Raw genomic sequence first — 24,960 nt, 5'->3', positions numbered from 1 at the left:
CGTTATCATCATCAACATCTCCAGCAACACGATCACCAACCCTAGTATCAGCCAACAATAACAATGTTGGCGCGTCAACAACCATTCAATATTCATCGGCACAGGTACCAGTTATTCCAGTCACACCAGCAGGTCATTCAACACCATCATCTTCATCTCCACCATTTTCCTCACAGACCGCCATTGCTAACGTCAACAACAATCACATGGCATTCTCACAAATACTACTTTCCAACAATTCATCCTCATCAACATCATCAACAGACGATGTATACTATGAAGATGAGTATCCATCACTTAACAACAAGGCCAAGACACCAACCAAATCAACTCCAAAATCCAAGCAACATCAAACAACTGTACCAACAACACCAACAACGCCAAGGTCTAAAGTCCAAAATCAACAACAACATCAACAACAACATCACCAACAACAACAACAGCAGGAATATGTAGAATCATTATTTAGTGATCAATCATTCAGTTTGGACAGCATCGGGACATCGTCGTCATCTTCACAATCATCACAATATTATTATAATCCACTTGGATTATCCAACAACAGTCATCCAAGTGCATTCGATTGGTCATCAATTATTGGATTGAACAATATCATCAACAGCAACAATAGTAACAACAACACAGATAACTCAACATCACAAGCAAACTCAACAATGTCATTGTTTGCACAAACTCAACAACAACAGAAAACTGAGAACATACTTTACCGCCAACCTGGTTCTGAATATTCCCATTCAATCTACACATCACAATATCTCAATCATCAACAACTCCAACAACAACAACTACAACAACTACAACATCAACAACATCAATCAGCAACATCAACAACACAACACTCATCATTTTCCAATAACTACTATGGCAATGGCAATGGAACTGGCAATGGAGTTGGTTCATCATCCATCTGGGAGCAACAACAACCACGCCAATCACAGTCACAGTCACATCATTTCCAACAACAACAACAACAACCTACAACGACTCAACTTCAACATCATCAACAACAACAACAACATTATCATAACAAACAACAGATTGATCAGTTTGAGAAGGATAAGCAGAGGGCAAGAGAGGCCGTGATTGAGAAGTATAGGAACTCACCGCAGCATCAGCAGCAGCAGCAACCTCAGCGTCCGTGTTGTTATTGTGGCGACGAGTCGATATTGGAGTGCTACCACTGTGCAAAGACAGGCTACGCCACTTACTTTTGCACGACTGAACATCAGTCCCTAATGTGGAAAGAGCATCTAAGAGTTCATCAACTGACCAGTAGTGGACAACAACATCATCATAATAAACAGCATTCATAATCTTGGCACTCTACTTACTTGGGTCATTCGAACTTGGTTGACTGTGATTGATTGTAAATTGGTGGCAGGTCCATCAATCAATCCATTCACTCTTCATTCAATCTTTCAATCATGATGCTGTTACCAAAGGACACTCACTCACACAAACAACTTCTCTCTCAGTTGATCGCAATCAACCCCTTCTTTCTCATTCATTGTTGTTTGTGGTGTGTGTTTGTGTGTATCTGTCAATCAACTTTAAACACAAAGAGAGAGATAGACAGATATACACACACACACACACACACACACAGAGATGGCAACGATGTTGTGGACGAGGGGTGTGTGTTGTGCTGCTGGGAAGTGACTTTGTTGTTGTTGTTGTTGCTGTTGCTTTAAAGTAGTGAGGCAGATGACACTCTCTCACTCACTCATTCATCCATCATCCAAGATAACACACAAACATAACTTAACAACAACAACAACATCAACAACTACCATCAACGATCAATCACTATTTATTACACACTAAAACGAAACGACATACTCCTGCTTAGTCCAGTCCTCTTAGTTCATTCATTCATTCATTAACACCTACACATAATCACTATCCCATCCCATCCATACATCCCACCTTGACTGGATCCAGTCACTGGCTAGCCATCCATCCATACAGGCCATTCAACCAAATATCCCTACCCCTACTACTACCACCTACCATCATCAACGTACACATCACAACACAATCTTTATTGTTATAATCTTAGTTTATAATATTACTACATGGTCTAGAATATAGTTTAGTTAGTTTAGTAAAATAGATAGTATAGATATATAAAGTATCCACTGCATGGATATCAATAACAACATGGATGTATCAACAATGTTGCATCAACAACAGCAACAACTCTATCAAAATATGCTCTTTTCCAACTCGGCTGGAAGTAAACATTCATCGCCAACCTCATCTTCTGACAATGTTGGCACACTCTATGACCTGTCCCGGCAATCACTTCGTCTACTCGATCAAATTGTCAATGTAAGTTACCATGACCATGGCCAAGTCCAAAGACTAACTCATCCATTCAATCAATCACCATAGATGTTAACAGCCAATGATTCAAAGTTCAATATAAAGTCACAGATAAAGGTTGCTCATTCTATAATATACTCATTCGTGGAGTCGATTGAAAAGGCGAACAATGTAAACAATCAAAAGTCAATGGTACCTGATTATGGATCGGTGGTCAGTCCGCCCAGACCTTCAATCAACATGTCCAACCTCCAACATTTCATTGCCAATGGTGGCGCGCAACAATCAACATCGCCACCCATCACTGCAAGCTCACCACGCGTATCATTGTCCCCTCCACATTATAACAACACTCATCAAGATGGTAGCAACACCGCCAGACAACATTACAATCAATATCAATATCATCAGCAACAGCAGCTACAGCAACAACATCAGAAGCAACATAAGTCACAGAGTTTAAAGTCGCCCAAGACGCGAGTGAAGCCCGAGCCCTATCCAACCACCTCGCCCACGATCATTGCACAGAAGGCACAAATGCTATCACTGTCCTCTCCTCTGTTACAGCCTAGCATGCATGTCCATTCGACGCCAACCACTCCACAATTCTCAAACAAGTACCTCTCTGTAATCACACCTCCATACTTCCTGTTAGACGACCAGACTCTAAGCAGGGCAGCGCCACCACTCAAGCTCCAGCAACAACAACAACAACAACAACAGCAGCATCAACAACAACAATATTCCAACCCATCGACACCAAAGTACCATCCAACCAACTTGGTCCTATCACCATTGTCCAACAGCAGCTCGCGAAGCCCGAATAGCTCATGCGACATATTCTCTCCACGCACACCATTGATGCCATCACTGGTCCTTGTCAATCCTTTCAAGATTGATTGGAGGCTTACCAATCTTGCGGACTTCTCCATCTTGTCAGAGATTGGCGCAGGATCATTTGGCACCGTACGCCTCTGCAAACACAATGACTCTGGAATCTATTTCTGTCTAAAGATGCTCAACAGACAACGCATCACAAGTACCAAGCAGATTGAACACATCCTCAATGAGAAGAATATCATGCTGTCCATCAACAATCCATTCATTGTCAAGCTATTTGCAACTTACAAGACGAGTCAATACCTTTACTTTATGATGGAGTATGTTGGCAAAGGTGAACTATTCAACTATATACGCATGGAGTCACAGTTTAAGGAGAGGACTGCCAAGGCAATCATTGGCGAGATCATCCTGGCTGTTGAATATCTACATCAGAACAATATAATATATAGAGACCTAAAGGTATGTGATGATATATTGATTAGATGGTCATGCTCCACTCATACTAACTGAATGATCAATCTCTAGCCCGAGAATATATTGATCGACAACTACGGACATATTAAGTTGGCCGACTTTGGATTCGCCAAGAAGATCGAGGAGAAGACAATGAGCATGTGTGGAACGATTGACTACATGGCACCAGAGGTTATGCTTGGTAATGGACATGGAAAGGCCGTAGATTGGTGGGCCGTTGGCATTGTCCTGTATGAATTGATCACAGGCTTTCCTCCATTCTCATTGGACCCCGACAATAACTCTCAGAATAATCTTGGCTCATTCTTGGACTCGGTCAGATCCAACCAACCAATCATCGAGTTCCCCAACACATTCCCCCGAGCATGCAAGGACCTCGTCAGCAAGCTGTTGGACTTCAATCCCAAACAACGCATAGGCTCTACAAACGACGCAATAGAGATCAAGAGCCACCCATGGTTCTCCGATGTCAACTGGAACACACTGGGGAGACGTGAGGGCAATGGACCCTTCTTCCACCTGGCCAGCTTCACCAACCATGCCTCCAACTCGGTCGAGCAGTCACACTTCTCCAGTGACACCGACCTCTCATCATCTGGCATGGACGACCTTACGCTTTCAGACTCGTTTGATGGCTTTGAAGGACATATCTAAGCCCTCCCTTCCTTCATTCAATCATCAACGCTGTCAATAAAACATATTTAGATTTAAAGTCTTTACTTGTCCCTCAAAGGGTAAGGGCAAGGGCAAGGATTGGTAAGGTTAAGGGTCGTTCTTAGTTTATTATAATATAGTATTGTTGTCTTGACATTGTTATTACTGTTGTTGCTTGGCCAAGCTTTCATCGATTGACTTGATAACAGTGATTGCGGCATCAGTGACCTTGGTGCCTGGACCAAAGATGGCAACAACGCCGGCCTTGTACAGGAAGTCGTAGTCCTGGAAGGGGATGACACCACCGCACACAACAGAGATATGGGAGGCGTTCATCTTCTTGAGCTCGCCGACCAACTCTGGCACCAGTGTCTTGTGTCCTGCAGCCTGCGAACTGATTCCAACGACGTGCACATCAGCATCGATGGCCTGACGTGCGACCTCGCTGGCGGTGGAGAACAAAGGACCGACATCACAGTCGAATCCCAGATCAGAGAAGCCCGAGGCAATAACCTTGGCGCCACGGTCGTGGCCGTCCTGGCCCATCTTGGCCACCAGGATTCTGGGTGGACGTCCGTGCTTCTCGTTGAAGCGCTTGACCTCTGCCAGCACATTGTCAATCTCGTTGACCTTGCCGTAGTTGGTCTTGTAGGCACCGCTGGCCAGCGAGTGGGTGGGCTTGTAGCGGCCATAGACCAGCTCGAGGGCGTCACTGATCTCTCCGACTGTGCATCTCAGACGTGCGGCCTTGATGGCCAGATCGAGGAGGTTGCCAGTCTTGTTCTTGGCGGCATCTGTGAGATCGGCCAGAGCTTGCTTGGCGGCAGCACTGTCACGTGTGGCCTTGATCTTCTCGAGTCTGTCGATCTGTGACTGTCTGACAGTCTTGTTATCGATGGCCAAAATATCGATTGGGTCCTCATTCTTTAGTCTGTACTTGTTGACTCCGACGATTGTCTCCTTGCCCGAGTCGATACGAGCCTGGCGACCAGCAGCCGACTCTTCGATTCTACGCTTGGGCATACCCTCAGCCACGGCCTTGGACATACCGCCCATCGCTTCGACTTCGTCCACGATCTGCTGGGCACGGGCTTCAAGCTCGTTGGTCAGCGCCTCCATGGCGTATGAGCCTCCCCATGGGTCAATGATGTTGGGGATACCAGTCTCCTCTTGCAGGATGAGCTGTGTGTTTCTGGCCACTCTAGCACTGAACTCTGTTGGCAGACCGATAGCCTCATCGAGGGCATTGGTGTGCAGACTTTGTGTGCCACCGAGCACGGCAGCCATGGCCTCGACAGTGGTTCTCACGACGTTGTTGTATGGATCCTGCTCGGTCAGAGACCAACCAGAGGTCTGGCAATGAGTGCGCAGCATCAAGGACTTCTCGTCCTTTGGTGCAAACTTGGCCTTGACCAACTTGGACCAGAGACGACGGGCCGCTCTAAGCTTGGCGATCTCCATGTAGAAGTTCATGCCAATGCCAAAGAAGAAGGAGAAACGTGGTGCAATCTCATCGACAGTCACGCCACTCTGCACTCCACAACGCACGTACTCAAGGCCGTCGGCCAGGGTGAAGCCCAGCTCGAGCGAAGTGTCGGCGCCAGCCTCTTGCATGTGATAGCCAGAGATGGAGATTGAGTTGTACTTTGGCATGTTTCTCGAGGTGTAGGCCATAATGTCCGAGACGATGCGCATCGACGCCTCAGGTCCGTAGATGAATGTGTTCCTCACCATGAACTCCTTGAGAATGTCGTTCTGGATGGTGCCACTGAGCTGTGCCTGCAGAGCGCCCTGCTCCTCACCAGCAACGACGTACATTGCCAGCACTGGCAGCACGGCGCCGTTCATGGTCATGGACACAGAGACGTCCTTCAGGGGGATGCTGTCGAACAGGATCTTCATGTCCTCGACAGAGTCGATGGCTACACCGGCCATACCCACATCACCGACGACACGAGGGTGATCCGAGTCGTAGCCTCTGTGCGTGGCCAGATCAAAGGCCACTGAAAGACCCTTCTGTCCAGCCGCCATGTTCTTCTTGTAGAACTTGTTCGACTCCTCAGCCGTCGAGAAACCAGCATACTGTCTAATGGTCCAAGGACGATTGGCATACATTGTCGCATAAGGTCCACGAGTGAATGGGAACTTGCCTGGTATCTCATCAGCCACTCCCTTTGCATCAGCTTGCATATATAATGGTTTGATCTCGATACCCTATTCATACATGCATTTGATCGGATCCGTGTCAGTGATTGATAGTATGTTGATTGATTGATTGATGATATCATACCTCTGGTGACAAGAATGTAAGTTTACCAGCAGGGTCATCATGCTTGATCTCCTTCTTTGACAACTTGACCCAATCCTCAGGGAGTGGAACCTTTGTGCATAGTGGCTTACTAGAAGTCAAGTAACTTCTATTACCATGCAAGTGAAGTGATCGCTATAGTATGTCAAAGTGTTTTGTTATTAAGTCTGTTCATTCATTCATTGAAATTGAAGTTGAAGTTAGCATCAATCAACACTAACCTTTAACAACGATCGAGTTGTGTTGCCAATGAGACTGTTCATTGTACCTGGTATGTAGTATGATGTATACTTATAACTAGTAAGTAGTACAAGTCAAGGAAGTAATGAATGATGATCAAAGAGGTGAAGGGTGTTTGACGATCGAGAACACAAACACCAAAGTTCCCGAATGGAAATTTCGAAAAGTCCCAAATATCTCAACAAGTTAACTTCATTCTTCCATTCACCCAAACAAACATATTACTTGTAGATAGAGATAGAGATAATATATCATCAATGTTTATTGTGTTAATGCACCGTATAGAGCTGTTTGTTGACTGACTCCTCCTCCCATCTTGTAACCATCACGTGCACAAGAGGCTGACAGTTGAATTGGTGATATAGATGTCTTTGTAACACTCTGCTGCGGTGTTGGTGGAGGCGGTGGTATGTTCATGGCCGACAATCCAATTCTAACTGGCTTTGTTGGTGTGCATACTGGTGTTGCTGATGTCGGAGTCGCTGGAGTTGACGCCGTAGTCGCCGACAATGTCTTGGTGGCAGCAGCTGGAGATGCTGGAGTTGTTGACGAAGACGCTGCCGCTGCAAATGGTGCCAATGTCCCGCTTGATGGTGATGGTGAAGAACAAGATGAAGAGGATGACGATGAACTGCTGCTGAACGAAGACGCGATGGATAGTGGATGCACGTTGGAATCGCTGGATGTCTCAGTCGCGGAAGCCGAGGCAGACGAGGCAACATACTGCAAAGAGAAGGATGACGACGTTGGCGAGAGAAGTGTGAAGCATGACTTGGCGCCCAGCTCTTGGTGTAGCAGCTGCTCTCTGTCATCGTTGTAGCAGTCGGACAACATACAGCTGGATGACGAGGCCATGAAGCGCGGACTATATGGCATCGATGCGATCTCTGTCTGGCTGATGTTCATCGACGTGATGTACTGGTTGCGACGAATGTACAGTATGATCCTGTGGACAATGTCGCGATCTATTTGGTTGTTGGACACGTCCACGTTGATCAGGAACTCATTGAGCGTCAGCAGCTTGAGCACGTGCGCGCCACCCTTGACGCCGAGCTGGTTGTCGCGCAGGTTCAGCACCTCGAGCGATGTGTTGAGCTTGACGTGCTCTACCAGGTATAGTGCACCCTTCTCTGGGATGGCGTTGCTGCGCACGGACAGCTCCTGCAGCGCGCGGTTCCACTTGAGGCACTTGGCCAGCGCCTTGAGTCCCTTGTGTCCGATTGCGTTGTAGCCAATGTGTAACAGACGGAGAGTGCTGTTGCGCTTCAACGCCTTGGCCAGCGCCGTGCAGCCATCCTTGCCAATGCCATTCGTGTTCAAGTAGAGCTGCTTCAGAGTCACATTGCTTGCCAGCGCATCGGCCAGATGCTGGGCGCCACGGTCTTGGAGACAAGTGTCATTGAGCGACAACGACTCGAGGGTTATGCGATTGTTGCCAAGACCCGCGACAAAGTCCAGGATGCCACTGTGGCCAAGCTTGGTGTGTGACAGGTCCAGGACTTTGAGACTATGGTTGAAGTTCAAGGACTTGGCCATCACTTTGCCGATCAGGTTGGATGCCTTGGTGTTGGCGAGGTTGAGACTGGTCAGCGCGCTGTTGTTAATCAATGCCTCGCCAATGCTCGTGCTCTTCTCAAAAAAGTCGTTGTTGCTGACATTCAGGTGCTCGATCGATTGGTTCACGGCCATGAACTTGGCCAAGTCCTCGGCATTGCGCTCATTCAACTGGCATCCGCTCAGGTCCAGTGTAGCTAACTCTTGGTTGCGCGCCAGTATGTCGAGGAATGCGCCAAATCCCACGGCGCCAAACTTGACGCCACTGATGTCCAGGTGCTCCAATATTATCGGTCGCGAGCGAGGTGATACTGTGATAGTTGGATCATGATTGGCGCCATTTCCTGATGAGCCCTTGGAGAATATTGTGATCAACTTGGTCAGCTCGTCGTCCTCGCTCAGACCACCCTTGCTCGCTTCCTCCATAATGTCGAGCTCCCTGTAGCGTAGCGCCAGTCCTTGTATGATGCACTCGCCGTACGACTCGGCGTCGCGCGACTTTGCCATGCGGCACTGATGCAGCAGAATTGATTCGATCATTTTGGACTGCGTGAGCATCCGGAGCAGCGCCCCGCCATCACTTTCGGCAATGGCCATGTTGGAGAGATCGAGTGATCGCAGACTTGGATGATCGGTTATGGCCTGCGGCAGACCTGTCAGTGGATGCTTGGCGCTGTTGTAACCAAAGTTGAGAGTCTGGATGGTTTTGGACTTGGACAGGTAGTTGCACAGCAACTTGGACACATCGCCCGAGCATTGGTACTCGTTGTATGATAGGTCGAGATATGTGATGGTCTGATTGGCCTGTAGTGCGTCCAATATCGAGTTATTCTCGTCCAAGTCAAGGCAGTTGTGGCTGAGGTTCAAGTGGGTGATGCTGCGATTGGAGCGAATGACATCGGATATGATTGGTGCCAGGCCTTCACTGCCCAGTCCATTGTGATTGAGGTCGAGTTGTGTGATTGTCTGGCCGACGGACTTCATCGCGAAGCCAAAAGATATCCAAGCTTCCAGATCTTTGATTGATTTGTTATAACTTAGATTGAGGCTTAATATTGAATGTGGTTGTTTGAGTGCCTCGGACACTGACACCAGTTCACCTGGTGTTGCCAGTCTGATCGTCAGTGTGTTCAAACATAAGTACTTGGCACAAAAGTCCTTGTAGAACTGTGCTGAGCGTCTTGATGGTGATAAGGACATGATTTAAAGATTATTGATTGAGTGATCCTGGATTGAGTCTAGGTTGGAACTGGCGATTTCTGATATTATTGGGATAATTAAAGATTGATAAACTATGTTGTTATGGGTCGAATTTAGAGTTAAGGAGATTGATTGAGTGATTGAGAGATTGAATGATTGAGTGATGGTGAGACAACTAATGGGTCGACCTATTATGTTTGCTTTAGATCAAGGTAGTGATTAATTGGAAGTGAGTGAGTGGGGGGGGCTTGTCTTGATCGGAGATCGTCTGGATTGGCTTGGAATTAATTAAGTGTTTATTTTAGTGTTGGTGAGTGAGTGGATATCCTATGTGGAACATCAATCAATCACAACCGCGGATGAAACATCTGCCATGAATGGTCAGTCTACATCTCACTTTGATGATCCGTTATGTTGTGTGAGCGTTGGAATATTTAAATATTTACATACCTAACGATCAGACGGTTATAAAGACAGTGTCAATGTCATATGATAAGTGGACCAATGTATGTGTGTGAGTGTGTGTGATAGACTTGACTGGACTGGACTGAACTTGATTAATAGATTGATGTATGAATGAATAAATGATATACTAATAATAGTTGATTGAAGTGATGTATATCTTTCTGTGTATGGATGTTTGAATAATGGTTGGATAAGTTACAAATTACTAATATCCCTTCAATTCAATTATTCGCTCGAGCGATGATTGTTGATTGTTGATGATGGTATGATGGTTGATTGATGATGAGTTTGAGGTTGAGGTATGTATATTTATAAATATGAATATGTGATATAAATATATAATATTGCCGGTTGCACCGCAGAGGTGGCACTTTGTTGATTGCTCCCTTTAATTGATGTTGTGGTTGTTGGTTGTTGTGGAGATGTGTGGACTGGACAGGACTGTGATTGATTGATTGATTGATTGATTGAAATATCTTGTTGTGATTGATTGATTGATTATATGTTATAACATAATTGATTAAGATTGAGGGAAGTCATTAACAATGATCACATCACGTGTGAGTATTAGATTGATTACCCTCAAGATCCAGTCATTGTCACAAATTGATTGATGGATGGGGATGGAAGTGGCTTGCCAGTCACACACTCACACACACTCATACATATATACTTCCATCCTTGACCGACTGGCCATCAACACTTCCCCTCCAATCAATGTCAACAATTACATGATGTGTTAGGAATTCGGTTAAATAATTCTGTACACATAATTCCCTTCCCTCACCACCTTTATTATGGATGGAAGGATGCGATTGATCAATTCACCTTTGGAAAACCTGCGTATTATGGATATATTCAATCAATATGTACTATAACACATAGATGGATACCTCTATCCAATCACTTGATCACTCAAGGCCACACATACTTTAAACACACCACTCTGCTGACTCCACCATCAAAATTGATCAATTTGTGGTAGGGGTTGTTGTTGGGGCAGAACACTCACACTCACATTCATTGCTTTACTAATCAAACAATAGTTCCTTCCTTTGTTAGTACCCGACTCGACCATACCAGGTGTATTTACAATTGATCATTTGACCAAGTATAGTATCGGTTATATTTATCTCTATTCAAATAATGGATGACCTCTAATGGATTATTCAATTAGTATCATTGACAATATAATGACCCGGGTCGATTTATTCACATCGCCTAAGAACCCATTGAACGATCAAACTATCATCAACTTAATCCATTATCAATTTGATGATGTAATAATAAGGATGRAAACAAGATTAGTCTTTGCAAATGATCATCATTTACTTACTTTCAAGTATCTATGATATTAATATTTTGGGAATAATAATAATATTGGTTCTTACTCAATCAATCAATCATTCAAACATACCTTCCTCTCTGACCCCAATGAATGGAGCGGTTGGTTGGGTCCAACCATCTTTGAAAGTGAACAGGCACTATGATGGTGAAAATGGGGTTGTTGTGGGTGATTGTTTGAATCGATGCTACACTGTGCAGGGCTGTTTCAGATGATCACATGATGATAAAGAGAGAGTGACTGCGACAATCTTAAGAGACTCCCAAATGGTTGATGGTTTTGTTGTAGTTGTTGGTGTTCCAAACCTCCAAAGCAATGATGATGATTGTTTGAATCAATCATGCATTCATTCATTCTCAATCATTCAATCAATCACATGACTAAACATTATCAAAGAGAATGAACAAGTATCATCAAGTTAGAGTCATTGGAGTCGGCAGCGAAGCCAAGGCAATACTAGTCAGGAAACACGATAGTGATGGACTCTATGTAATCAAACAGAGAATATACACCAACTTGGATCAAGCCAATGAAGGTCTCAATGAGGTAGGTAATCCAAAGATGGTCCATGTTTGATCGAAATACTAACTGATGGACCATCAATAGGCAATGTCAATGGCAAAGATACAACATGGAAACATTGTAAAGATTGAGGAGGTGTTCATGGAGAAGAATGGAACACAGAATAGTTTGTGTATAGTGATGGAGTATTGTGATGGTGGCGATTTGATGGAGTTCATGATCAATATGATATTGATTGAAAGTGGAATGGGTGAAGGCAGCTCAGTGCCATCAAGTCCACCACAGACTGAGAGACAATCAGTTAGTTACAGTCCAATGTCCACATTGTTATCAGTTGGTGGTGGTAGTGGACTTGATGGATCATCGTCAGACGACACGACATATTCATACAAGACTGCCACGACCACGACCACAACATCGACCTCAACATCATCAGCATCGATGATGTCGGCATACACTTCGCCGCCACCACTGGAGATCACATGTGTGTCTGCGCCACATAATCACACAGGGGCACTAGCACCAATGATCAAGACATCAAAGACGACAGAAAGACCTCCACACTGCATCGCAGCATGGCAACAGACCTGCACATAAGCAACACAGGAAGCAATTATCATTCGATTCACAAGTGCTCCAACAACATGTACAACAACAACAACAACAATATCAACTTGAGGCGATGGCCATGGGGATGGCACAACAACCAAGCAGCTCACTATCCGTCCACAATCACAACAACAACAACAAGGCCAATCGAACAAGTTGGTTCAGGCACTCCAAGAAAGTGCGTGCGCCGCCCAAGCCTCTGACCAAAGAGTCATCATCACATTCAATGATTGATCAACTCAAGTCAGCGCCTGGCACTCCCTCCAAACTCGACATGGATCACACTCTTCGCGTATTGATCCCATCAAATGTATGTTTGGTCCGACCTCCATATCAATCAATCAATTAATCATACTCACTCATTCATTCGATCATTCAATCAATCATAGTTATTGTATAAATGGATATATCAGTTATGTTTGGCCGTCAGTTCGATACACAACTCTCACTTCATCCACAGGGATCTCAAGTCTGAGAACATATTCCTCTCGGATTATGAGATCAAGATTGGTGACTTTGGACTGGCCACCAGATTCGACAACAACATCAAAGGCATCGCTGGAACATATTATTATTCATCTCCAGAGGTCCTTAATAATCAGCCATACTGCCGACCCGCCGATATATTCTCGTTGGGATGTATATTATATGAGATGACAACCTTCCATTTGCTACCTCTCACCAAACGATGTATAGCTGAAGAGTTGATCGCTGGAACATTCGACTCCAATGTGTTCAAAAGAGAATTCCCCAATGTAAGTATGACTGCCACTCAGTCGACAACCTGGCGTCACTAAACCATGTCAACTCACATCAATCATACTTAGGAACATCAAGAACTTGCAGACTTGGTATTGAGGATGCTGGATATGAACCCGGATGCTAGACCATCGATAGATTTGATATTACAGAATAAGTTGTTTGATCAATTTAAGAAACAGTATATACCACAAGATAGTGCGATATTGTTGGATACTTCACCAGCATCTGGTGTGGTGTCAACATATTCAGTGTCGCCACAAGGTGGCTTCAGGAAACAGTTGGACAAGAGTGAACTGTCTGATGCAGCCGCAATATTAGCAGAGGCCTATAGTCAAGACCCTAGATTCTCATGGATAAAGAGGAAGAAGTCAAATCAAGATAATGCTGGAGTTGGAGGTGGAGGAGGATCACTCAATCAATCAGATGAAGATATAATCACATTGGACTTTATGGATCAAGACATCACAGATGACAATGACAACGATGTCGTTGATCGTGGATACGAGATCAGGAAGCTATTCTTTGAGTCAGCTCTTAGAATAATGTATAGCGAGCGATTCTTACTTTGGGTATGTATAATTGATTGATTTATTGATTGGAATAGTTCCGCTCACTCACTCAATCAAACATTTGATCAATCAATCAAATATAGGGATACTACAACTCGGATAATATATTACATGGAGTAGCATGTTGGATATCACCAGACAGTAAGAAGCGTGTACCTTATGGAACTGTAAGTGTTTGAGCATGGTGTACACAAACCTCGAGTCATACCCTAACACTTTCCCTTTCCCAAAGATGATCGTCAATGTCCTGTCACTATTACCAAAGTTGGGATTGAAGAACTCAAAGAGGATTAAGGACTTGATGGATGCGATTGATCGAGCGATGGAGAAGGTACATGGTGATGGCAATCAATATCATTTGGCTTATTGTGGCGTGAGGAAGGAGTCGCGATCCAAAGGAATAGGTCGATATATGTTGGCGCCAGTATTGGAATGGTGTGACTTTTCCAATCGCAGTTGCAAGGCCATCGTATTGAAACAACGTTCCATTCCTTTCTTTATGAAGCTTGGCTTTGAAATGGTCAAAGAGTTCAAAGGTGGCCATCAGCCAAAAGGCATTGACGTGATCTGGGTGATGGAGCGCAAGTCGCGTCCAAGAGATATCGCCACTCCTTCTTCCGTATCAGCACAACATCTTATCCCTTTGCCATCACCATCTCCTCAACATTAACTAGTGTTGCCAACTCATTAAAACATGGACATGGGCATTTAGCAAATCGACTCGGATGTGTCGGTTTTTTTTTTTCTGAACGAGCTTGATTGTGTGTGGTGTGGACTCGTCTAGACCCGATTGATTGTTTGTGCTCAAACTTCATCACTAATAACAAACTGTAAAATACAGATAATACATACTTATATATACTATATACATTCACACAATGAACAAGTTATTCGTCGCCAGTCTTCCATGGAGCGTCTGCAAAGGTATTAATTAGATTGATAGTTGACGATTGGCCAACAACACATCATCATCATTGCATCGCATTGCATTAATGAGTGAATGCGCCAGCCAGACACTGACTCTCTGGCCTCCTCACATATCGATCTTGGTCTCTTGGTATCTTTGATCTTGTCTTTGGATATGTACAGTCGCCTTGAAGAACCATTTCTCAAAGTTTGGTCCAGTCACTGACGGTATCGTCCTGTTGGACCGTGCCACCAACCGTTCCAAGGGATTCGGTTTCGTCACTTTCGCCAACAACGAGTCCCTCCAAAGAGCCCTGCAAGCCCAACACGAGATCGAGGGAAGAAAGTTGGTCGTCAACATCGCCTACGGTAACTACCTTCAACTCTCCCACCCTCAACTCTATCTCTCACTGCTCACTAGTTTGAGATGATGTATGAGCATGAGACATTTGATTGATCGATGATACTAACTATACAATACAATACAATACTATACTATTAATAAACACAGATAAGCCAAGAGAGAACAACTACGACAACAACCGTAACAACCGTAACAACAACCACGAGGATGACCTCAACTAAACCATTCATTCGATTGTTTTATGACAACACAATGATTTATAAACAACAACATGTTGAAAATGCAAAGACATATACATGCAAACATGTATACATGTAGAGTTATAGAGATACAGATACATATATATATACATATATACAGATAGGATACAAAGACAGAATAGTAGTGATGATTGAACTTCGCAATAACATTCTGTTTACCACAACAACTCACGTGGGTGAGAGGGAATGAGCTGAAGTACGTGAACTTGTGTTTGTTCAACATTATTCAAATTTTTTTCTCAAACCTTCCTCTCACACACACAACTCTTGTTACCTCTCTGTTTCCATTGACTTTGAGCTTGCTTGCTTGCTCCTTACTACCTACCTTGTCAACTCAACTAACTGCTGCTGCTGCTACTACTTCAAGGGTACGTACTTGAAGTCTCAACTCTACACTCTACTCTCTACTATCATCTAAAACAAGACGTCAGTAGTACAAAGAGTCATTCACTCATTCATAAAGTTCAAAACAGTAGGTCAACACACAACAATAGTATTGTAAACATTGTTTATCAATTATAATATTTATATTTTATAACCATTCTTTGACAGCATTATTATCAACATCATAGCTATCGATTGTATATTTTTATATATTTTATCTCTATAATCTATACATATATTACAAGCATCGACATCATCCCTCATCCTTCTCTTCACCTTACTTCATCCATTTGAAAGTTCACGCACAAGGTATGTAACGGTCACTCACACACCAAAAACAAACCCAACCCCTCGCGAACATACCCTCGCGGACATACCCTCGCAGACATACCCTCACAGACATACCCTCGCATTAAATTCAATGACTAACTTGTTCAATATTTCTGTTATTATAGAATGCCAAACACATCGATTGAAGCGCCAGCCAGTGGTGACTCACCTACACAACCTTTGGATGATATTACCAATACATCCGACTTGACAACTTCATCATCTGGCGAACCAAATGGTGTCCGAAAGGTACTCGATCCAGGCACAAACATATATTGTAAATGGAGAGATCAATATCGTAAGTTATCCATATTCCCAAGTTTGATTGAATGAATGAATATTGACATTATTCCAATAATTGATAGACAAGTGTGAAGTGATCGAGAGAAAAGAATCCGAGAGCCAACCTGGAACTTATGATTATTATGTACATTACCATGAGTTCAATCGTAGACTGGATGAATGGGTACACGAGTCCAGGATGGACTTTAGTCGTATAGAGAATGAACCAAAGGCACCGGCAGTGCCACTGGCCGAGATCCAGAGTGGTGATGGTCAGAGCAGAAAGGTGACTCGTCAGATCAAACGCAAGTTTGACGAGATGAACCACATCCAGAAGGGAGTGGACGACGACACCAAGCTGTCGGCAATCGAGAAGGAGCACGAGGAGATCACCAAAGTCAAGAACATCAATGTGATCGAGTTGGGCCGCTACGAGATCGACACCTGGTACTTTGCGCCCTACCCTGAGGAGTTTGCCAAATGCGAGAAGTTGTTCCTCTGCGAGTTCTGTCTCAAGTACATGAAGAAGAAGAAGACATTGAACCGTCACAAGGTAAGTTAGTTGGCAACCATGTGATCAATCAATCATATGATCACTCACTCACTTCCAATCAATCAATCAAATGAATGAACAGTTGAAGTGTGACCTGCGCCACCCACCAGGAAACGAGATATATAGAAGTGGAAACATATCCATGTTTGAGGTGGACGGCAAGAAGAACAAGATATATTGTCAGAACCTTTGTTTGTTGGCAAAGTTGTTCTTGGACCACAAGACACTTTACTATGACGTCGAACCATTCCTCTTCTACATCATGACCGAGTGTGACCAGCGCGGTTGCCACATGGTTGGCTACTTCTCCAAGGAGAAGGACTCACCCGACGGTTACAACCTCGCCTGTATTCTAACTCTGCCACCTTATCAACGTAAAGGTTTCGGCAAACTCTTGATCTCATTCTGTAAGTACAAAGTATACTTTGATTGATTGATTGATTGGCACTAACATTGATGATCATCAATTAGCATACGAACTCTCAAAGAAAGAAAATAAGGTTGGCACGCCAGAGAAGCCATTGTCTGATCTTGGACTGCTGAGCTTCCGTTCATATTGGACACAAGTGCTCCTGGAGATACTGAGGAAGCACAAGGGCAACCTCTCCATCCTAGATATATCAAACATGACCTCCATCAGGGTATGTACAAGCACAACCTATCGCTCATCAAACATCCAGTCTAACATGTCGCACGCATTCATACACAGACTGAAGACATCATCAGTACACTGCAATCATTGAACCTTATTAGATATTGGAAGGGACAACATATTATATCGGTCACACCCAAGGCCATCGAAGAGCATCTGAAAGTATACGCCAAACAAACGACAAGAATCGAACCAAAGTGCATCCATTGGGCACCAATGAACCCACCTGCCACCAAGAAGAGATAGATATACTGTTTGGCGGGACATATGCGCGCCACACACTATCCTCCCTCCCTCCTCCTCCCCTCCTTCTCCATCTTCATCTCAACTCCATCTCCAACAACGCAGCCAACAACGACCAACTCTACCCCTGTATACATCTTTCATTTCCCAATACCAAACACCGTCTGCGATTCATTAATTGACTGATTGATTGATTGATTAAGATGAAGTAATAAACTTTAAGAATATTCTTTATAATATTTATAATATACAATGGTCACCAGGAATGACCATAAACTTAGGAATGTGAGCACTGCGAAAGTCTTGATCAATATTATTCCAAGTCTATTATTATTATTATTATTATTATTATTTGATTGATTAATGGATACTTGTTCTGGATTATCAATATTATTATAACATGTTATTGTCGAGTTATTATTATTAATACTATCACAATATTGTTGAATTTGTATTTCTTTTTTTTTTTTATAATATTGATTTTTATATATTTCTTTCCATGTTATATTATTTATGTTATAAGTAATTTCTGGTTGATAATAAATAGTAGGAGTATCTATTTTATCATAAATTATTGATTTAATTATATTACAACTTTTTACTAAACATTTAGTTATTACTATATCATGTTGCTGTTGTTGTAGATGTTGAATAATTATTCCAGAGATTAATCCTCCAATTAATAATAATGTAATTATAGCCAAACTAATAATAATTGTTATACCTCTTTGTTCCATATCTCTATAAACCTATACTCTTTTAATCAATTAATCAATTAACAAACAAGAGACATGAATGTCTATTCAAAAATTGATCAAAAAATCCCAAAAACAACTCAAACCCTTCCCTTTTAAATTCCTTCGATGAATGATCAAGAGGTTTTTCCAGAAGGTCCATGTCAATCAAAGTAATGGTGACACTTACACCAATGTAAATAGAACTTTAATCAATGAATAGTCAATAGTCCCCAATTCATCTAATATTACATCATCATTATCATCATTAACAATGATACCCGAATTATAATAATACTCTCTACTTCTTTTCCCAAGACATCTTCCAAGATGGAGTTGAAGATTTTGAAAAGTTTGAAGTTCTCATTCATTCAATTCAAACTACCTTTGAAATACAAATAGATAATGAGTGATATTGACATAACATCATTCTTGAGTGAGTTGGATACACTCGAGAGTAAGGAGTCCAATGCAACTCCATCAGACAACACATTCTACTTTAGTTCAGCTCACAATGTCAGAGCATTGATCACAACTTCCACCACCTTGTTACCCGAGTTGTCATTACAACAATGTGTTAAAGGCACTCCCTTCAACATATCATCAAATGTACGTACATCACATCACTCATTCATTCAATCACTCAATCAAAGCATGTACCCTAACATCATAACATAGATACCCACTCAATCAGTCTTTGCTCAAGTACCAGACTTGTTTGATGAGCTTAGGGAACAGCATACAACACTTCGTCTGAATGAGGATGTGAAGAATGAGCAGAGAAGTTGGCCACGCTTCCTCGATACAAACTCTCTACCATTTCGCTCATTGATAGTAGTTGAGCAATCATCTCCAACTGCAGACATTGAGTTGGGCGTCGATCAAGTCAATCATCAACTGTCAATGACTGAATACAAGGAGGTGCCAATCAACAGTAGATTGAATGCATCCAATTCGACATCACTGTTGCGAGCTTGGAATGAGAAGGCGGCAGACTTTCACCGAGGTGATGCACAGGCTTTCCCATTCTTGCCTGGTGGCATTGAGGCCAAGCCATCCTCTGCCATTCACACACAGACCATTGGAGAGAAGATCGATTGGGTATCATTCTGGAGTGCTCCAGCCACTCTGCTCACCAAGGCACCAGGTCTATCACGAGGACTACCAACCATAGATGATCAATCAATGAGACAATCGACTGAGCACTCATACTTCGATCAAGAGGAGGAAGAAGAAGAGGAAGAGGAGATTGAGGAGGAAGATGATGAAGATGAGGAAGAGGATGTCGATGCGGAAGAGGAGGAGGAGGCAGCCGTTACAGTGGCACCCACTTTGACTACATCAAGCGACCTTAGCGAGGTCGAGAAGTTGATTGACACGACGACTCCAGCTACATCAGCGACACAGACAGAGGCCGCATCAGCGACAACTGCCGCCACATCTGGCGACCGCCCACCCGAGAAGAAGGTGTGGGCATTCAATGATACAAAGGAGATCACAACACCATTCGCCGAGCTCATAAGCAACCCAGCCATTGTATATCCATTCGAGTTGGACAGCTTCCAGAAGCAGGCCATCTATCACATGGAGAAGGGCGAGAGTGTGTTTATCAGTGCCCACACGTCTGCTGGAAAGACAGTAATTGCCGAGTACGCCATTGCCATGGCCGCCAAGAACATGACGCGTGCTATCTACACGTCGCCAATCAAGGCTCTGTCCAACCAGAAGTTCCGCGACTTCAAAAACACATTCAACAACGTCGGATTGATCACGGGAGATGTCTCGGTCAACCCGACCGCCTCGTGTCTCGTGCTCACCACCGAGATTCTGCGCTCGATGCTCTATAAGGGCGCCGACCTGATCCGTGACATTGAGTGGGTGATCTTTGACGAGGTCCACTACCTCAACGACTTGGAGCGTGGCGTCGTCTGGGAGGAGGTGATCATCATGCTGCCAGCACACATCAAGATCGTGCTGCTGTCGGCTACCGTGTCCAACCCGCTCGAGTTTGCCGACTGGATTGGCAGGACCAAGAAGATGCCCATCTATGTCATTGGCACGACCAAGCGTCCCGTGCCCCTCGAGCACTTTATCAACACTCCCTCCAACGAGATGTTCAAGATCGTCGACAGTTCGCGAAGATTCCTCATGGATGGCTACAACGCTGCGTACGCATCAATGAACAAAGAGTCTTCGTCATCTGGTGGACGTGGCGGACGTGGTGGCGCAGGTGCTCGCGGAGGACGTGGTGGAGGCGGCGGTGGCGGTGGTGGCAGGAGTGGCGGCGGCGGCAACAGCAACAAATCATCGAATTGGACGCGACTCATCACAACATTGAATGAGAAGAACCAGCTACCAGTGATCGTGTTCTCATTCAGCAAGGCCAAGTGTCAAGAGTATGCGTTTGGCTTGGGCGACAAGGTGGTGCTGACAAATAACACAGAGAGGAGCATCATCAAGGTATTCATTCAGGAGTCACTGTCGCGTCTGAGTGCAGACGACCGCGAGCTGCCACAGATCCTGCAAATCCGAGACTTCCTCGAGCGCGGCATTGGTGTGCACCATGGCGGCCTTCTGCCCATCGTCAAGGAGCTGGTCGAGATCCTCTTCTCCAAGTCGCTGGTCAAGGTGCTGTTTGCCACAGAGACCTTTGCCATGGGTGTGAACATGCCCGCCAAGACCGTGGTGTACAGCCATACACGCAAGCACGACGGCCTGAGCTTCCGTGAGCTTCTGCCCGGTGAGTACACCCAGATGTCTGGTCGTGCGGGTCGTCGTGGCCTGGACTCGGTGGGCACTGTGCTGCTGGCCTGCTGGAAGGAGCTGCCTGAGTCATCGACGCTCGAGTCCATGATCCTAGGCGTGCCATCCAAGTTGAACAGTCAGTTCCGTCTCACGTACAACATGATCCTGAACCTGCTGCGAGTGCAAGACTTCAAGGTGGAGGATATGATCAAGAGATCATTCTCTGAGTTCTCCTCGCAGAAGGACCTGCCCGAGATCCGCCAAGAGATTGAGAAGATCAAGAAGCAATACGACGAGGTGCCAGAGGTCGAGTGCATCCTGGGCGAGCCAGATATTGAGAACTACTATCAACTGTTCTGCGAAAGCAAGTCCAAGAACCAGGCAGTGCAGAAGGCCATCCTGTCGGTGCAGTCGGACAACCACTTCCAGGCGGGTCGAGTCGTCATCCTCTGTGAGAGCGATGACATGAAGTACCACAACTACACCATTGGTGTCATACTGCAGTGCAACACGACAAGTACCAAGAACTACATCAACACGACAGTGGCGCGATCATTCTCAATCTTTGCCTTGCGACTCAAGGGCGCTGATGAAGGCCGCAACGTCACATGCGACGGCCACTACATATATATTAGCGCCAATGGACTGGACATTAGGCGCGTGTGTCAAGAGCGCATCAAGATTGACGTGCGCGCCATCGAGACCGACGACAAGGCATCGTGCAGTGTCTTGGAACAGCAGTTGCTCCGTCTGCTTGAGCAGCACCCCCTTCCTCTGGGCCCACCCGCACTCGATCCCATCGGCAAGATGAAGCTCAAGAACGTGGAGTTTGTCGAGACGTACCGCGGCCTTGAGAAGATAGAGGAGCTAATCCCTCAGTCCAAGTGCCACAAGTGTCCCAAGCTGGCGGAACACTACAACCTTACCGAGCGTCGCACTCAGCTCAAGCAGCAGCTGTCACAACATACCTTCTCCACATCGGATGAGAATCTGCGTCTGATGCCCGAGTTCCAGACGCGCCTCAAGATCCTCCAGACCCTGGGCTACATCGACCAGGACAACAACGTTCTGGTCAAGGGCAAGGTGTCGCGAGAGATCAACACATGCGAGGAGCTGATCATCCCCGAGCTGATCTTTGAGAACGCCTTCCTCAACCTCGACCCGGCCGAGATCGTCGCCGTGCTCTCCACGCTGATCTTCCAGGAGAAGGATGCCAAGGAGCCGTCGCTCACGCCTCGTCTGCTCGAGGCCAAGCGCAACCTGCAGGAGCTGACCAACCGACTCACGCTCATCCAATTGGAGCACCATCTGGACGTGCCGTCGCAGGACGATGAGCGATCACGTCTGCTCAACTTTGGACTGATGGAGGTGTGCTATGAGTGGGCGCGAGGCATGCCCTTCCACGAGATCTGCCAGCTGACCAATGTGTTGGAGGGATCAATCGTGCGTGCCATCACAAGAATTGGAGAGACATGTCAAGAAGTCAGGAATTCAGCCAGGATCATTGGAGACACCAAACTATTCCAAAAGATGGAGGAGGCAGCCAAACTGATCAAACGTGATATCGTATTCGCTTCATCACTTTACATTGTTTGATGGGTCAACCAATCAATCAATAAATCGAGTCCCGCTCATTCACTCCATTGATTCATCAATCATTCAATCAATAACACTCATTCACCATTCAGTCAATAATTGCTGGGACTATCCCAGACAATGACAGTTGGCGCCAAAAATTTGATGTTCAATCAAACCCATAAATCAAATTGGGGGTCGACTTGAGGAAGACGAACGAATGAAAATTCCAAACAAATCACAATCATGTACAGTTGTGCCGTGAGCTAACAAATGAAGCAGGAGACACGATCTCCTTAACTTTGGTGAAACTGTTAGAGCATACATACCTCCTCCACAGGGGTGCGTCCGAATTAATGACACACGCCCTACTTTAGTTTGGTACACATTTCCCCTCTTTCCTTAATCCACAATACAAAAGACAAACAAACATATACAATATGCCTTGTATGATTATCATCACTCATCGTTGATTGAATGATCAACGATTACCATCAAGTCAATTCACGCACCAGACAACACACAAACAAGTTTGTTAAATTAACAAACTGAGTTCTCAAGTGGCATGGTGACACCAGTTTGTGAACCAAGACAACCAAAATGGGAACAATCAAAGAATACCAAGTAGAGACAACTTTTGATTGATTGGAGCCAAAAGACATTTAAGTCAGTTTCGAAACGTCAAGTACAACAACAAATATATATATAGATAAACAAACATACATATATACATATAATAAATATGAGCCCAAGAATCCGAGTATGAACCGGAGTCCGATCCCTCTGATGGTACATCCTCGCACCACTCCACTTTGTCAGACTCATCCAACGAAGATGAAGGAGAATATCCACATGATGATGATTCTCAAGACGATGATAGTTTGAGCTCTTTGTTGGAGAAGTTGAAAGTTGGTTCAACTAGGAACAACTCAAAATACCTAGAAGATCAAGGCATGGTCTATCTCTATCACTTTACTGATGAGAGAAACCTGGCATCCATTATGGAGAATGGACTGTACTCTTATAAGCAACTTAAAGATACTCCTGGTGTAATATTTGGAGGAAACGATCTCTCTCATAGCCTAGACAAGAAGCATCATCTTGAAGACTATGTCCGGTTGTCATTGGTACCAAACCATCCTATGATGTACATTGCAGTCAATGATGGGAGGATCAAGAAGGCATTTGTTATCCGGTTTTTATTGACTGCCGCCGACTTGAAAGGTGTCTTTGTTCACTGACAAGAATGCAGCATCAGATGGCTTCAAGGCTATGAAGACCCCAGACCATCTCAACTTTGATGCTCTACGAATGAAAGATCAGTTCCAAGTCAACAATGCTGGTATTGATAAGAGCTACTACCAAGCTGAGGTGCTCATCCCAACCCACCTTCCCGAGGAGTACATCGTTGACAGCTATGATTCTGGATACAGACCTACCAGTTCCACACGAGCTCGTAAGTCCTACTCTGGACCAACAACAACCAAGAAGTATTCATTCAGGGGTCGTAGTTCTACTCCATCATACTCTAATAAATATAATTAACCTCATTCTTTGTTGATTGATTGATGGAAAGACAAAAAATAGTGTTCACCTTCAAAGTCTGATTTCACTCGATTTGGACAAGGACGAGTCGTTTATTCATCACTCTAGAAAGTAGTAATACATACATACATACATACATATACATACATTCATTATGTTCCTAGCCTGTTCAAAGAGGTTGATGCCAATTGGCACCAGCAGTGCTAGGTTTTATGCTGCTCGTTCAAAGACCTCTCAAGCATCCACATCGACATCGACACCAACATCGACATCAACATCAACATCATCGACGAACGAGAGCAGTGAAACAACTTCAACATATGATCCTGTAACAGGACCTTTGGAGGCAATGTCTGTGCCACAGCTCAAACAGTTGTGTCGACAACTCTCAATTGAGACTCCACCCTATCGCAGGAAAGACGAGATCATCGCACAGATAGTTCAACATTGTCAATCACAACTCGAGCCACAACAACAACAACAACAACAACAACAA

At 44.5% G+C, this 24,960-nt stretch overlaps 8 protein-coding genes across 8 annotated transcripts; 6 read left to right on the top strand and 2 right to left on the bottom strand.

The window, feature by feature from the left end:
* Positions 1–206: 206 nt before the first annotated feature.
* Positions 207–1,313, top strand: SAMD00019534_103650 (hypothetical protein; the record flags this gene model as incomplete). Its single annotated transcript, XM_012894616.1, has 1 exon — positions 207–1,313. A coding segment is annotated over one exon (1,107 nt), but the record flags the coding sequence as incomplete, so codon positions are not given.
* An 868-nt stretch (positions 1,314–2,181) lies between these two features.
* SAMD00019534_103640 (hypothetical protein) lies at positions 2,182–4,317 on the top strand (the record flags this gene model as incomplete). Its single annotated transcript, XM_012894615.1, has 3 exons — positions 2,182–2,352; positions 2,416–3,648; positions 3,715–4,317. The coding sequence occupies 3 exons, from the start codon at positions 2,182–2,184 to the stop codon at positions 4,315–4,317; spliced, it is 2,007 nt and encodes a 668-aa protein (XP_012750069.1).
* A 162-nt stretch (positions 4,318–4,479) lies between these two features.
* SAMD00019534_103630 (hypothetical protein) lies at positions 4,480–6,888 on the bottom strand (the record flags this gene model as incomplete). The annotated part of the gene is made up of 3 exons (XM_012894614.1): positions 4,480–6,531; positions 6,608–6,760; positions 6,847–6,888. 3 exons carry the CDS (start codon positions 6,886–6,888, stop codon positions 4,480–4,482), a joined length of 2,247 nt encoding a protein of 748 aa, XP_012750068.1.
* Positions 6,889–7,147: 259 nt separating this feature from the next.
* SAMD00019534_103620 (hypothetical protein) lies at positions 7,148–9,622 on the bottom strand (the record flags this gene model as incomplete). The annotated part of the gene is made up of 2 exons (XM_012894613.1): positions 7,148–7,588; positions 7,766–9,622. Coding segments are annotated over 2 exons (2,298 nt in total), but the record flags the coding sequence as incomplete, so codon positions are not given.
* Positions 9,623–11,828: 2,206 nt separating this feature from the next.
* Positions 11,829–14,561, top strand: SAMD00019534_103610 (hypothetical protein; the record flags this gene model as incomplete). Its single annotated transcript, XM_012894612.1, has 7 exons — positions 11,829–11,975; positions 12,036–12,435; positions 12,506–12,870; positions 12,950–13,315; positions 13,388–13,891; positions 13,975–14,058; positions 14,124–14,561. The coding sequence occupies 7 exons, from the start codon at positions 11,829–11,831 to the stop codon at positions 14,559–14,561; spliced, it is 2,304 nt and encodes a 767-aa protein (XP_012750066.1).
* A 208-nt stretch (positions 14,562–14,769) lies between these two features.
* SAMD00019534_103600 (hypothetical protein) lies at positions 14,770–15,382 on the top strand (the record flags this gene model as incomplete). The annotated part of the gene is made up of 3 exons (XM_012894611.1): positions 14,770–14,815; positions 14,981–15,166; positions 15,309–15,382. 3 exons carry the CDS (start codon positions 14,770–14,772, stop codon positions 15,380–15,382), a joined length of 306 nt encoding a protein of 101 aa, XP_012750065.1.
* Positions 15,383–16,261: 879 nt separating this feature from the next.
* Positions 16,262–17,868, top strand: SAMD00019534_103590 (hypothetical protein; the record flags this gene model as incomplete). Its single annotated transcript, XM_012894610.1, has 5 exons — positions 16,262–16,433; positions 16,501–16,970; positions 17,053–17,377; positions 17,442–17,611; positions 17,680–17,868. The coding sequence occupies 5 exons, from the start codon at positions 16,262–16,264 to the stop codon at positions 17,866–17,868; spliced, it is 1,326 nt and encodes a 441-aa protein (XP_012750064.1).
* Positions 17,869–19,004: 1,136 nt separating this feature from the next.
* SAMD00019534_103580 (hypothetical protein) lies at positions 19,005–22,940 on the top strand (the record flags this gene model as incomplete). Its single annotated transcript, XM_012894609.1, has 2 exons — positions 19,005–19,208; positions 19,278–22,940. 2 exons carry the CDS (start codon positions 19,005–19,007, stop codon positions 22,938–22,940), a joined length of 3,867 nt encoding a protein of 1,288 aa, XP_012750063.1.
* Positions 22,941–24,960: the final 2,020 nt, after the last annotated feature.

The sequence above is a fragment of the Acytostelium subglobosum genome, assembly GCF_000787575.1.
Source record: "Acytostelium subglobosum LB1 DNA, scaffold: scaffold26, whole genome shotgun sequence".
Taxonomy (NCBI): Eukaryota; Evosea; class Eumycetozoa; order Acytosteliales; family Acytosteliaceae; genus Acytostelium; species Acytostelium subglobosum.
This window is presented reverse-complemented; position numbering and strand designations above follow the sequence as displayed.